The sequence below is a fragment of the Acipenser ruthenus genome, chromosome 9 (genome assembly GCF_902713425.1).
Source record: "Acipenser ruthenus chromosome 9, fAciRut3.2 maternal haplotype, whole genome shotgun sequence".
NCBI lineage: Eukaryota > Metazoa > Chordata > Actinopteri > Acipenseriformes > Acipenseridae > Acipenser > Acipenser ruthenus.
This window is the reverse complement of record NC_081197.1, coordinates 49,904,351-49,919,976: the sequence shown is the minus strand read 5'-3', so window position 1 is coordinate 49,919,976 and position 15,626 is coordinate 49,904,351. Positions and strand designations below refer to the sequence as shown.

Genomic DNA, 15,626 nt, shown 5'->3' with positions numbered 1-15,626 from the left:
TATAAAATAAACAAGGTAAAACAGAACCAGTTTATAAGCCCTTAAGAAGCGCCCAGTTTCCCCAAAACGTTGCCATTCGTTTATTAATTGAGTAAATAGGCAAATTCTTAAAAGAATGATGTTACCATTATCGTGAAATACACTGCATTTTCTGGTTTAGATTATCTATAGGAGATACGGACTCCAGAGTGACTATAACCTTTCTCCTGTAGCTTACTGTACTGGTGTAGCGTCAATCTTTGCTACAGGTGTTCCATAGAATCATGACTATGACATGTATAAACGTCAAATTTTGTTACTTCGTCAAAATCTGGTACCTGCATCAAAATGTAATCCAGCAATTCATCTTGGTAGTTGTAAGAGAATAGTTTAACAAAACAAAACATATTCTAAAAATGCTTTACAGGTAGCAAAACTAAAATAATGTCATCCAATTAACATTATTTATGGTCAAACGAATATCAACAACATGACAAATAGTATAGGAGCTCACACATGCACATATCTATAACAATAATAATTATTATTTATTACTTAGCAGATGCCCTTATCCAAGGCGACTTACAATTGTTACAAGATATCACTTTTTTTTTTTTAACATACAATTACATTATTGTTTACATACAATTACCCATTTATACAGTTGGGTTTTTACTGGAGCAATCTAGGTAAAGTACCTTGCCCTCTGGTCAAGAGTCCAAAGCCCTAACCGCTGCTCCACACTATAATAATACATAAATAAAGTCATACATTTACCATGTGTAACAAATCTGTGTGCTGTGAAAATGCAGTACACATTTGGAAATTGTTCTAGGTCTACAAATTGATTGATGCCTAAAATATATCCTACTTTGATAATGTTCTTTATTGAAGGTACCAACATTTTATGGCTGCTGCTCTGCTGTCAAAATGGCATACCTTGGCAAGTCAATGTGTGAAGGTACCAGAATTTGATTGCTGCTTGTGGACTGTCAAAATGTCATACTGTGGCAATTCTCTGTTGAAGACACCATAGTTTGCTGGATTCACATCAGCTGTATAATTTTCATACATTCTGTGATGTCAAAATATTGTAGCGTCGGGTCCCGCAAGACTGCTGAGTGGGACCTTCTGGTGCTGCATTGGACTGCTGGGGGGCGGGATTTGTGTTCTTAATAGTGTATATGGTGTTCACTGTCTGTGTGTCTGTGTAGCTGCTGCAGCCTGGTTCCAACCAGGTCCGCTCTTTTTACACTTGCTGACTCTATCTATAATCTATTTTATTACAGGCTTTTCAAACCACCGGCACTTTAAAGCGCCAGCCCTATCCCACAGCTAGTGCAGTAAACGGCACTTACAAGCGCCAAAGAAATCTTTTGCAGTGTCTCCTTTCTTCCCGCTGAACCCATGGCAAGCCAGCGCCACAATATCATCCACCACGTTAGTGACTCAAGTTATATAATTAATGGTGTTGGTATCTATGACTGACTATGGCTAATAATAATAATAATAATAATAATAATAATAATAATAATAATAATGCATTAGGAAACAAAGATGGGAAACTGTGAGGAGTGTACGGAATTAAACACTGAATCTTTCTCCGGTTATAAAGACCGTATTTGGGAATTGCTTAGAACCTCCTGCCAATGCTTCGCCTTCAGTCTACTTTAACAAATAGATATGTCATATTTATTCCGTTCTTTTAATTTTTTTCCAGGCCTCGTCTCAATAGGTACATTTCCTGGTTAAATAAACCAATACGGTACATACATTCGGTACAGTGTAAAAAGAAAACAAAAAACCACACACACACACGTGGATCTTCCCTCCAGATCATGCTGCATTCACGTGAGCTGACTATATTTTCAGGACATTTGATGGTCCAATCAGGCACAGACTTTGAGGGCAGGGTGGAGTTTGGTGTATTTTCTTCGTGCATATCGAATGTATGCACTTTCAGAGTTTATACCATGTGCTGCTTCCTTACGTTTATGCACTTACTTAGGTAGAATAAGCTCAACTGTGTGTCTTGCCCGAGGAAACCTTTTTATTTTGTTGTAAAATCTTTAACTGAGTTTTATTTATTTTGACATTATTGTAACGTTGTTAAAATCGGTCTGTGTCTGTGCTCGGATAGTCTCTAGTCTGAGGATGCAACCAGGGAATCATTGACATTGAACAAGACAGATTCATTTTTCACCAGAAGTAAGTACAAACGGACATTGCAAATTGCTGTGTTCTCTGCTTTGAGGAACCGAGGCATGGGGTCTGTTAAGGTTTTTTGAGAAAACGAACATGTATTCATTAAAAGACGTGCAGTATTCTTGAAAGGACATTTTTAAATAAACACGTGCTAGATAAAGAAGAGTGCAATCATCATCCGCCATGACATAATCCCCAAATTTGCTGATTTGTATGTTTAATATTGTTGTAAAATTATACTTCACGGAGAAACTGGTTTCTAAACCGACTTTGAGACGTTCCGCTATTTTTGTACTAACTGTAGTTTGTTCAACCTACTCTACCATACTAACACTTGTGATATGCCCCGACAGTCCTCCACATTGCACATCACATTAACTGTGTATGGTATGTATTTTTTAAAGGTTGTGAATTTGGTGGAATGCGTCAGGGAATTTGAAATTGCATTTACATGCTCTCCACAAAATTAATGTAACATAAATGCATATGGAATTCGTGCGCGGTGGTGGTAAGCACAATGGAACAACGTTTTTGTCAAACTTTTTATTCTTTCACCATAATGATTGCTTGTCGATTGAGAGGCACATGACATTGAACCAGTTAATTTTGTACAAGGTTGTTCTCGTTTTGTTACATGACTTACGACGCACTCCACGGCAGGAGATGGCAACCCCGTTTTGTGAAGAACTGAATTGTGCTTAAGAAGCAAGCCAGAAAAAAAACCCGTTAAAATGTGCCCCTTTTAGTGCAATAAGAAGGTAGATTGACAAAACGTTTAAATACATTTGGGTATTCAAATGGGCTTGCATACATGTCCACCCAGACCAGTTGTGCAACATTATCCTAGCATATTTGTTCTTCCATGCTATGCATTATTAAATATAATATTCATCTTAGGGAATTCTCATGATACACTAATGTACTATGCCCCCCCCCCCCCCCCCCCCCCCATTTCAACCAATCCAAACTAGTCTAAAGGGATCAACTTTCCTAGTATTGTATTTGTAAGGGTGACAATTTTAACCTGACACGTTCATCTAAAATCAAACCAGTGCTATCCTTGAAAACAATGTGATGACCCACTGACTTAGTGCGGTTAATCCCCAGGGTCTGCTATTTCTCTGCTCAGCGCATTTGCCCATTATGATATAGCCCCCCAGCCAAGGTTGACTTGCACACTTCAGTTAGTGACCCAGACACAGAAACTTCAATGTTAGTGCTTTCCAGTGCACTTTTATTATTCACAAATAAACAAAAACAAAAAGCCTGACTCCTTACAGACGTGCTAAGCTAAACTTTTCTTCAGATCCTTTGTCTGTAAGCCAGACGGCTGAGCTGTTATACAAACAAGTTTACACAGTACATCTCATGCCAACACCCTAATACTAAGAACAAAGGCCTGCTTTTATGCTATGTGCCTGAGGCTTACTTGATTTACCAGTACCAGTACTTGATTTACAATTACCCAGTTATGCCTGCTACATTCCAGGCAGGGACACACTTTTCTGTCCTTTCCCCCACCTTGCCACACCATATATGGTCATGCCTGGTAAACTACAATTCTCCACAGAACCAATGCCCTTCCTACAGAGGTAAACACATTTTTCAGCATACACTACCCACCCAAAAACTAGTTGTACAAATGAGTTACAAATTAACAGAATTAAAAATGTGCTTTCAAACACACACACACACACCCACTCACCACACACACACACACCACACACATACGCACGATTATACAAAGTAAATGTTATTGTTAAAAATGTAGAACATTTAGCTGGGTCCTACACAGCTGCTCCCAGTTTGAGGCCCAGTGTAGCTTCTTGCTCATTATTTTTGCCCTTTTGGGGACTGTTTTTACCTGCTTGAAATGTAACTGTTTTTTTGTGGAGCAATAAAAAATCTAAGTCTCTGTTTTCAAAACATAACAGTATAGGGCAGGGGTCTCCAACCCTGGTCCTGGAGAGCCCCTAGCCAGCAGGTTTTATAGGTGTCTACATCAGTGGCTCAAGATCTTGACTAATTAAGCCAATAATTGGTTCAATTAAGTAACTGAGAAATTGGTTGAAACGAAAACCAGCAGCCACAGAAGCTCTCCAGGACCAGAGTTGGAGACCCCTGATATAGGGTATAGGGAGCAAAAGTAGACATTGTAAGAATAGTCTTCATTTTATGTGTTTTCCTTTCTTTGTTTCACAGAACTAAAGAGTTTCCCTCAAACATTTACTATGTCTAACTTCAACTGGAAGCCTTTTGTTTATGGAGGTTTGGCTTCTGTAACCGCTGAATGTGGTAAGCGTGACCTCTTCTTCTCTTTGTTTTTTTTAATGTAATGTGGATTAACAAAACTGAGTCCATGGCCTCATTTACCAGCAGTTTTAAAACATACAGCTATGGCCAAAAGTTTTGGTTCACCTAGAATTTTTAGGATTAAGACATTAATTTGGAAAAAAAACAAAAAAAAACTGTATGAACTAAGTGTTCCATTACCCAATATAATTAACTAGTTTTGCTTCATAAAGTCAGATGAAACCTGCTGAATAATGTTAGGTTAACATATTGAATTACATACCGCTTTGTAGTTTTCCATATACTTAAAAAAAACTGAAAACAATTGAAAAATATGACATTTAGAAATCTAACATGGTATACTGTACTACTATTATGGTCTCCGGTAAACTTTTGCAGTATCATTTTATAGTATTTCTGATTACATGATGTTAAATAAAATATCTGAACTATGTTCATATATTTAAAATTCTAAGTGATTCAAAACTTTTGGCAATAGCTGCACAGTACATGAACGCACATGGAGTGTCGTGGGTACTGTATTTCATGCATAGGGGTGGCTGTAAAAATCTACTTGTGTCTCTGTCATGGAACAACCACAGTTCATGTAGTATCCTCTATGTATTTTATCCGTTTGAGCCCACTTTACCCTGAGGAAAATATGTGAACTAATACTGAGAAATTTTCAGAAAAAAAAGAAAGCAAAAAATATAAGGAAGATGCATTAGCATCTAGAGCCAATATTAAAACTTAAGCAGATATTTCCAGTGAAACACTTGACAGTTACACAGATTCTACCCTTCAAATAACAGGTAAGTTGTTTATTCTAGGTACCTTCCCTATTGACCTCACCAAGACCCGTCTTCAGGTGCAAGGCCAGGTCAGTGATGCCCAACACAAAGAGATTCGATACCGGGGGATGGTTCACGCCCTTGTCCAGATATACAAAGAAGAAGGATTGAAAGCATTATATTCTGGGTAGGTAGGTAACTTGCATACATTGGTGAATACCAATGAGCATTGGTTCATAGCCCTGTTCTGCAATCTGTACTAAAATACTGTGCCTTCATGGCTGTTTAAAAGGTAATCCTAAACACAGTCTGTACTTTCATATACAATACAAAAATACCTTCAAACACAAATCTTTACAACCAAGAATCCGTTCTACATTCTATGGCTATAAATGGTTGTTTGTCCCTGTGGCCCACATTTTTACAAGCCATATCTTGGCACCACTTGTCCAAATATAAACTGTTTCTGGTGTCCAGAGATGCCAACAGCTACGATTTGGTTGTAGCAGCTAATATTTCGGAGGTTCTGCTACGGCGCTACGTTGAAGGGGTATAATAGGGGTATAATAGTAAATGAAGAAATGATGGATACTTCCTATTTATGAAATATTATTTCAGTACCATGTGTGTCTTTTCCTGTTTAATTCCTCTTAATGAATTCATTGTTCTTAATACTGTATTTCACTGACAGTTTATTGTGGCATTTTAAATGATATACTAAAAGCTCTGAGCCGGGTTTCTTAGTAACTGGTTTAGGGGTTCTTCAGAGTCTGCTGCGCAAATGTTGCCTTGCTGTCATTATCAGTCGCACGTTTACTTGGTTGCTTATCGAGGTTGGCTTGTCAGAAATATAGGGAGGAATTTACCACAGAATAGTCATTCATTAAAAGAAGTGGAGTGTCTCGATCTCACGTCTACTGTGACTTCTTGATAGTTGCAGAGTAGTAAAAATGTAAATAAAAAAACATTTATGTTAAATCTTTCTTCAGGTGGTGTTATTTTGATAGTTATTGAAAGTTTTGGGGTTGAATATTTCAGTCCAGGTTTGACAGCACTTTCGAGATCCTAAAACACCTTCATTATTAATATTTAAATCCAGAATAAATAGAATTCCAAAAAAATAAGGTAATAAATAAATCAGTGTTAAGTATTTTTATTGTTTTTTTAAATTTCTAAATCCCATGTGTTTACAATTACCAAAATTATAGAACAGAAAAAATTAGAACATTGGCTTGCCAGAGCCTAAGAACCTCGCTCAGATCATGCTACTTATTTCTCCTTTGATAAGTTAGCATCTCTGGGCATCTGCTCTTCATTCTTTCAGATCAATAGTCATATTATTTGAAGTTGGCAAACATCATGCTTTGTTGTGGCTACTTTTGGCTGGGTATTGTCAGAATGAATGACTGGTGCTGTGTTTGCTTTGTTTTATAATGGTGGGAAGCTTGCTGTTTTTTTTTTGTATTTTTTTAAACAGAACAGAACAGGAAACAAACTACAAGAAGTCTAAAACAACCCATAAAAAAAAAATTGAATAATCCATCGATCAGTCAAAACATATGCACTTATACAGAGCTGAACAAGCTTCTCGGAGCATTATACAAATAAAGCTAGGACCTGCAGAAAAATGTCAAACTGAACGAATATGTTTTTTAACCTAGAATTAATGTTTGCATAAAGTCATTGTTCCTTATGTCTGCTGGCAGAGAGTTCCACACACAGGGAGCATAGCTGCTGAAAGCTTGAGACAAAATGTTTAAACTATAATTGCAGTACTTATGAAGTTCAGTTGACAGTGTTTATTGTATTGTAGGATTGCCCCTGCTGTGCTGCGGCAGGCTTCCTATGGAACGATAAAGATTGGCACATACCAGAGCTTCAAACGCCTGTTTGTTGACAGCCCAGAAGGTAATGAGAGAAACGTCTATATCCTCTTCCCTGACACACTCTCAATTGCATTGTCTACTCTATTAATAACACTGGTATTGTTCCAAATGTTCTACTTCTGGATCTTGTTGTCTTCCCATTCCAATGATTTCCAACACTGTACTTCAGATTGGTTCTTGGGAAACGTCTGCTTCTATTAACTGTTTCCTCTCCTGTATCAGTAAAGGGGAGGACAGGACAGCAACATATGACCTAACGGTCCATATTCTGTGACAATCCTGTATGTACAGTCAGCCATTTCACAATTATATTGTTAATCTTCTTTATTTTTAGAACAAAGGAATGGTTTAATTGCAGTCTTGTAAGATGAGACCTGCTTGCTGATGTCTCTGTGGTCCTGCTGTTCTGTTGCAGTGGTTCCAAACTCTGTGCCTTGAGTTGCAGACCAGGTCTTTCTTCCAATCAAGACCTATGTTAGTCAATTGGCATTGTTCAGCTCATTTAGGACCTGGTTAGAAGAAATACTGTATCACAGGGAAGCTGGTCTGTTGTGTTCAATCTCATTCATTGTGGTTAGAGCAGTTACCATTCATCTCTGGGACCAGAGGTAGAGTCCTATCTGGGATCTCAATGTTAAATGCGTTTTTTGGTCAGCCTACCTGCTGGTGGAGTGGTTTCCACCCCATCCACTTTGCAGAATAAGCTTCAAATAGCATGTTGTAATTTGAGAGTGTTATATGATTTTCAGGTACAAAATAGCTGCTGAATTCCACCCCAGTGTTTAAACATTTAATTAGAAAGCACTGGTTACCCATCAAATAAATAACTAAATGAATATATGTTTTTTTTTGTTGTAGAGGAGTCCCTGCCGGTCAACGTTCTGTGTGGAGTTCTGTCTGGAGTGATCTCCTCTTCCATTGCAAACCCCACAGATGTATTGAAAGTAAGGAGGGGATTGTGTTCCTTCATGGTTGGATGCTAGTATTTGTAAGACCTGTTTATTTCATAAGGTTTTTTTCCTAGTTAGAATTCTATAACGACTGACAAAAAACATGGGTACTTGGAGAATTAACAAACTCAACTGTTAAAGTTATGTGAGAATGTAGCAGTTATCATTATGTTATGACAAAGTGCAAGGGGGCTAGCACACTAGGGCATGTGTGTATCCCTATGTACTGGACAGTAGAGCAGAGTGACTATTCATTTTCTTTACAGAAGGATTTTAAACAGTTAAAGTAATCGTCTACAGTAGCTGACCAATGATACTGATAGCCAAGAACCGTCAGTGCTAGCACAGCAATGTATTTTTAGATGTGTCTCAGACTGCATGTTTTGTAAAGCATTTGCTACTGCTTTTCCTAATGCCCCTTGCATGTACAATCTATACATTAGTGTGAGGGAGTACACCCCGCCTCTGTGTATATATGTATTATTTTGTATTTGTGTTATTATTTAAATGTATGGTTTGGCGTTTTAAAAACACGATACCATACATTTAAATAACAGAATACAAAATATTATATACAGTGCTCCCTCGCTATAAGGCTCTCCTTTATAACACGCCTCAGATATAACGCTCCTACAGCTGGTCCCCCAATTCCCTATACTAGTGATTCATGCAATATTACTACAGTAATTACAGTACCGGTGTTCAAACTGTAAACAACTTCTCAGTCTAACTTTCTGTCTCTCCCTTTTGATACAGTATCTGAACTGAAGAAAAGCTGCGCTGGCACTTTATAACACAGACATCTTAATTAGCATTTGTTTTCTAACTAAATAAATATTAGGCCTATTACGTGGTTATCTTTCCCAATGTATTTACTTTTTTGCTGCAAGAGGAGCTGCAGTTTTCTCTGGGAGACATGACACTTCAGCTTTGCTTGAGCCCCACTGCGGCAGCCTAACCTGGGGCGAGCCCATTCCCTCTTCCCCTCGCCCGACCCGCTCTCCTTCTCGCACTTGGTTTGCTTGTCAGTCACTTCGGATTGAACTCCTGACCGCTGTTCATAAAGCTCTTCGGTTACAACGCTCATATTGTGTGTCCCCTGAGACCCGCGTTATAGCGAGGGAGCACAGGGGCGGTGTGTACCCCGTTACAGCAGTGATGTAGTGGAGGAGCCCGTCCATTCACACTGTATGTCACACTTTCATTTTTTTGCCCCCAAGATTGACTTCCGTTTTGTATTTCTGTGGAATATTTCTGGTGTTCTGTTGCTTTATAAAGAGGTTCAAATCAGTTTGGACTGTCTTAACTGTTTTTCACTTTGTTGATATCCAATAGTATTACATTGGAAGGATCAATATTCAAACCAATTCAAACACAAACTAGTTCTTCAGTATGCCTGTCCTTTTATTGATTGTATAGTCTTGTATTCTTTGTTTCCACTTTGTAGATACGAATGCAGGCTCAGGGACGCATCATGTCGGGAGGAATGATTGGTAATTTCATCGATATCTATCAGCAGGAAGGAACTCGTGGCCTTTGGAAAGTAAGTGTCTTTCTTCAATTTTCAGACATTTCTCTAGAAAGAGTGGGAAGCTGTGGCCATACAGTAGGCTTAGCTATACTTCCCTATACAAAAATGACCCACAGTACACCACAGAATTTTACCACCAAGAGCAGATTAACAGCTTTAAAGTGGTAACTCACAAAATAATCTCCTTGTCCACTCAGATGTGCAGCTTTGAAGAATGGATTTTCTTTTTTAAATATCTGTCACTACTGTGTGTTGAATAAAGTCTGCTTGCCTTGGAAAGTCTGTTACTGCTTAACTTCCTTGGTCATTTCATCTCGGCAGGGGGACAGCATGTCTTGCAAACAGAGATTGCTTGAGCTCAGTGTATTATGATATGCAGTGTGATAGACAATGTCAGCCATTTCAGGTCATGTGACCAGGAACCCACTTTGCTCTCTGCTTTAGGGGGTGTCCCTGACCGCTCAGCGAGCAGCCATTGTGGTAGGAGTGGAGCTGCCAGTGTATGACCTCACAAAGAAGCACCTCATCAAGTCCGGGCACATGGGAGACACCGTCTACACGCACTTTGTGTGAGTAATCTTTTAACTGAGCAGCGCTGCCCTTATTAAGGTAATCTGCACTGTAATTTTGCAATTCTCAGGGTTATGTTATGCATTTCCCACAGTTTTGCCATGTTTTTTATATGCTTTACCGTTCCTCTCTGTGCTTTACAGTGCTTGTCTGCTTTAATACACTTCTTAGTGGTTCTTTCAGAAACATTGGTAGTGTTTTTTGGGAGATAATGCAGTTCAATAAGTATTGCAATCATCTGTGTCACTCCCACTACCTACATGTCTAAAAACACAGATGAAATAGTCTTTTGCACCATTATTTATTTAAAGTTTATTTAACCAGGAAGGTGCCACTGAGATTCAAATCTCCTTTTCAAGAGATGTTTAAGGTTCAATCCCATGCCAGGTAGTAAAGAATCAAGTGGACTGATTGATTTGATTTTGCTGTTGCTGAAATTTCACATATATTCTGGAGAACAAACCTTGCAATCCCACATCTCGAACAGAATAATCTTTTTCAACAGTTTCAGTCTGGATTTAGATCTTTACACAGTACTGAAACAACGCTGCTAAAGGTCACTAGTGATCTTCTGTTTCAGGCAGACTCTGGTAAATTGTCTGTTCTTGTAATGCTTGATCTCACTGCTGCTTTTGATACTGTACACCATGAGAGATTGAGTGACCGTCTCAAATCCGACGTTGGTATCTCCGGCACTGTGCTTGACTGGTTTAAATCTTACCCTTTCTCTAGGTGTCAGTTTGTTACAATGGCTGGCAATTCTTCAGGTTCTCTGCCAGTAACCTCTGGGGTTCCTCAGGGTTCGGTCCTGGCTCCCCTTTTCAGTATTTACATGCTCCCTCTTGGGCAGCTAATCCGGAAACATAATGTGTTTTTTTTTTTCATTTCAGTGCCGCTGACACTCAGATTTATCAGATATGCGGGTTTGCTTTATTGCAGCTCAAGCTTCGTATGTGGATTGGCAGGAGCTCTGACTTCCAATCCTATTGATGTAGTCCGGACTCGCATGATGAACCAGCGAAGCATTCGGGGCGGGACCTGTGCAGGCTACAAGGGCACACTTGATTGCTTACTGCAGGTCACTTTATTCACAGTACCAGCAGACTGTCTTAAAAAGCCATGGAGGGCTGCAAATATTAACACCGCTACTGTATATCCCTGCTCTTTTGCAGGCCTCTTTTCACTATTTTATTTATTGTCTTCAGTGGTGTTAAAATGTGGGGCAGTAAATGCAGTGAGGTTAATATAATCGTGAGTTAATTGTGGACGGTATATTAGGTAATTTATAGATCCCAATATCTACTGTCAAACACAATCTGCAATAAAAACTACAGTCCTTTTACAGCCTGCGTTAATATTTAAATGGTGTTTGTGGCCCCTGTTTATTAATGAGAGTCTGTTTGTTCTTTCACTTGACTTTATAAAATGTAAGTCAACATTGCAAAAGAAACAGATAAAAATGTAACAACCAATGCTATTTTTACCTGAACTGCAGGTCAGCAAGTTCAATCAATGTCTGGCACTGTGATGATCCAGTTTGTCAGGTCATTGAGGTTAGTTACTACTGTACAATGTAGCAGCTCACAGGAAAAAATGTGTCATAGTGTTCCACCAGCCTGTCTTATGTCTTATTATTTTAAATGACATTAAAAACACTTTTTTTGTTTTATCAGACTTGGAGGACTGAAGGATTCTTTGCACTATACAAGGGTTTTTTTCCAAACTGGCTGAGACTTGGTCCATGGAACATCATTGTATCCTTTTCACTTTTTTTCTTATTCTTTTGACTGTGAGGGAAAGGAAATGCTGCTACAAAAGAATAATGATTTGTCAAGAGTGATGAAACATAATGCATGTTTACATCTATGTAAAGGGCTTGCTGCCCTAGTCCAGGGTTCCCAAACTGGAGACCCCTGGGAGGGCACAAGATGAGTTCAGAGGGCCACAGCACATCCACTAGTTTCCTATGCTCATAATACTCTTCCATCTTCAGTGTTTCCTGGGGCATGCATTCTAAATTATTTCATCCTTTTTTAATAATGATTTTTCTTAACTTTCTTATCACAGTTCTTCCTGACATACGAGCAGCTGAAAAAGATTGAGGTGTGAAAATGATGCTTTACTTGACTTGGAAGAAGGCTCAACAGAGACCAACGCTGTAGTAGATGCTTTAACCTGCACATCAAGGTTTTTTGGCAAAACTGAGATGCCAGTGTCAATGCATGCTTAGGATACTCTGGCCAAAGTGGAGGAGTTCTTTTGTACATGGGTGAAAGGTGACGAATACAGATTGCTGTCTTAACATGCACTGTTAATGTAACTGAAGTGGCCTTCAGTTCTATAATTTATTGCATAGTAAGCTTTGATTTGATGGGGAATGGTAATGGTTTCCATGTATATGGAGAATAATTGTTATGTTATACCTCTCGGGTCCTATTCACAGTTGTTTAACTCGTAAGTTATTTTAAAGTCTATTTTTGATTAATGAAGTTTAATAATCCTAAAATTGTTCTAGACTGTTCTTGAGTTCCCTTAAAGCCTCCTAGAAAAGGAACTGAAATGTATTTGATTTGTCAAACAGACTTTTAACAAACAGTCTTTACATAACTAACTGTCATGAGGCTAAGCAAGGTAAGCTGTATAGCAACTGCTGTTGAAAGGTTTCAGAGTTTACTGCTCTGAACAATGATGCAGGAAAAATAATGCCTTTTTCCACTTGACTGAGAATGCTTAATGCTTTATAGTATTATGCTGTCTGTTAAGCTGGTGTTACTACCATGGTACATATTTTGATTAGTGAAAGTCCACAAGGATTGAAAAAGATTTTTTGAGGGTTTTAGGGTTAGTTTATTCCATTTTAAACTTTAGAGAATGTTTGTAAACACTGTTTAAAACAAACAAAAAAAAAAATCGTAAAACCTTTTTTAAATAAGACACTTTGCTTTTAAATTAAGAAGATGAGCAAGTTGAAACAGCCGATGCTAATTTTATCCACAGTTCTGTTTAGTAAGTTCAGCTGTTATCAGGGTTGGCTCATGTGAGCGGTTAAGCCAGACTATGTTATCTTTAACCTATTTGACCGAAAGAAATGTATATAAAATAACCAGGTCAAAGATGAATCCAGAGTAGTAAGCCACTTCAGTTCTGACTCCATGTGGATTTTATTGTTCTTTGTCATTCCAGAGTCGCCCATCTTGATAGCACTTCTGTTTCCTTGTTGTATTTGTCATTCCTATCTTCCCATGAGCGGATTATTGACATCCCCCTTGCACTTTATTATAGCAATGTATTCCCCATAGAGAAATCAATGCAACCTCAACCATTTTACAATAAGAAAACCACAATGCATCAAATACAGTGGAATCTCTTTAGTATGACCTTTACTGAGTAAATGATCTTTACTGAGAGATGGTCCTAATAGATGGATATATTGATTTAAAGGATCTGACCTTTCTTTACCGAGAGTGACTTAACTATTTAAGTATGCATACTCCCAGTCGATACCAAATACGTTGTAAAGAAACATTTTGGATGTGTTTTATAGTTACTGTTTTTATGAGATATAGAAATATACACACACTTTATATTTTGGGGGGTTTAATATAGATTAAAAGGCCTTTTCGCCTGCTAAAAGCCTGTACCTTTTGAATATGATGATGGCAAGCGCACAATCTATCAAGAACAGTTTTCATGTTCGTAAAATATCAATGTTCCACTTTCAAAGTGGTCACCCAGCATGTCCTTAAGATATAGCCTATGTAAAGGGCTCAGTGTTCTTTTATCATTGCACAGTATATTATTTATTGTAAATTTTAAAGTGGTGTATATTTGTACAACAGCATTTCAGTGCACACTGACTGGAAGGGTTTTTTGTAGTTTTATGGCCAGGTGTTAATGAGCACACGGGGTACAGAGTTTTACAATAAAAAGTGTATATTACATTTCTCTTTGTATGTATAAGCTTTAAACCTGTTTTATGTTTGGTCCCTGAACGTCACGTAAAAAAAATAGTATGCCCTAAAAAGAGACCAAACATGAAATTTGTTATAGGTTCACTGCCAGGGCAATGTGCATAGCAAATGTTTACTGCAGTACACTGTGGTAAAAGAATAGTGTGGTATAGCCCAAGCATAGTGAAAGCAGTGCTGTGATGTTAAAGAAGTCTGCGTAACGTTTGCTTGCCTGTGAGCTATACCTAGGGAAAGTCTCCAAGCCTCCACTGTGCTTCAGTCCAACCCAGCTCTAAAGCAGTACCTGCAGTGCAAACAAGATGCTGCAGCGATGGCAGCTATCTGTATCGTTTTTTAACTGTCTGGGCAGGTTATCTGATCAGATGCAGTTGTTTTTACTTCAGATCTAACCTACAGCTAGACAGGAGCCTATAAACCAGACGGACTGTATGAGATCAGTGTTTCAGATTTTTAATGCATCACAGCAAAAAAAAAAAGCTGAGAAAATCAAATCATTTTTTTTTTTTTGTTTTCAAAATGAGAGTAAAAATGTATTTTCTAAAACACAATTGAACAAAATATGCACATATTGTTAAATATATTTCTTGTATATGCTTTTAATGACTCCATGACTCCATCAATATGCCTTGTTGCTTTCTGCTTTAAACATTATACTGAGCCTCTTGCACTATTCTTGCCTCTACCAGTAGGTGTCGCTATTACAGTGGTGTGTGGAGAAGACAGAACTGAAATCAGCAAAAACAAATGCATTGGGAAATGTTCTCAATTTTATGTACAAATATATCTCTATGCCTTTATACCAATGTGTCAAACAGAATAAAATGCTTAATATGCAGTGTCCCGTTCTCAATTCCTCTATTAAGTATTGACTGTGCCCTACAGCACAGGAAATGATTTAGTACCACCAGGAAGCAACAGTATGTTTAAATTTATGTTGTATTTAAAAAAAAAAAATAAAAAAAAAATCTGCATACTAAAGCAGAAATAAAACAAACAACGGAGCAATACAAATTGTTTGGATAAACAAATTAGAACCGTGGAATTGTTGAAATGACTTTTCAAATCTGGAAACTTACTAAAATATGATTTTATTAAACTGCTTTACTCTTAAGTACATAACATAAAGCACTGCACTGTTCTTTAAACACCGTGTGGGCTGACAGCGCGTTTTCTGAGAGAGTAGGGCAGAAGAGCACTGCACACAAGACAGGTTAGTGGTTTGTGCAGAGAACAGGTGTTTGGATAATTGGATAATCAATCAAGGTTTTACTTTGCTGGGGTTGTGCTTGCATGCAGTCCATCCATATTGAAAATAAGTCCTTCGACTTTTGAAGTGCTGGGAGACGCAGTCCTACTGGAAACCCAGTTTGCATATAACCACCCTGCACAACTTTACAGCGATTAACATTTTTTTACTGAACCAGCATGACCATGGCTTAAATATTTATATA

General features: G+C 38.1%; 1 protein-coding gene across 3 annotated transcripts; it reads left to right on the top strand.

Moving 5' to 3' along the window:
* Positions 1 to 1,883: 1,883 nt before the first annotated feature.
* On the top strand, positions 1,884 to 14,916 carry LOC117405387 (kidney mitochondrial carrier protein 1). 3 transcript variants are annotated; one of them, XM_059030174.1, is made up of 11 exons: positions 1,884 to 2,187; positions 2,845 to 2,942; positions 4,387 to 4,479; positions 5,307 to 5,454; positions 7,081 to 7,175; positions 8,012 to 8,097; positions 9,551 to 9,646; positions 10,079 to 10,203; positions 11,144 to 11,282; positions 11,878 to 11,958; positions 12,272 to 14,916. In XM_059030174.1, the coding sequence occupies exons 3-11, from the start codon at positions 4,416 to 4,418 to the stop codon at positions 12,311 to 12,313; spliced, it is 876 nt and encodes a 291-aa protein (XP_058886157.1). In that variant the 5' UTR covers positions 1,884 to 2,187; positions 2,845 to 2,942; positions 4,387 to 4,415; the 3' UTR covers positions 12,314 to 14,916. The 3 variants fall into 3 exon arrangements, with proteins under 3 accessions (XP_058886157.1, XP_033864296.1, XP_033864294.2); XM_034008405.3 differs by having other exon boundaries at positions 2,800 to 2,942; XM_034008403.3 differs by lacking the exon at positions 2,845 to 2,942.
* Positions 14,917 to 15,626: the final 710 nt, after the last annotated feature.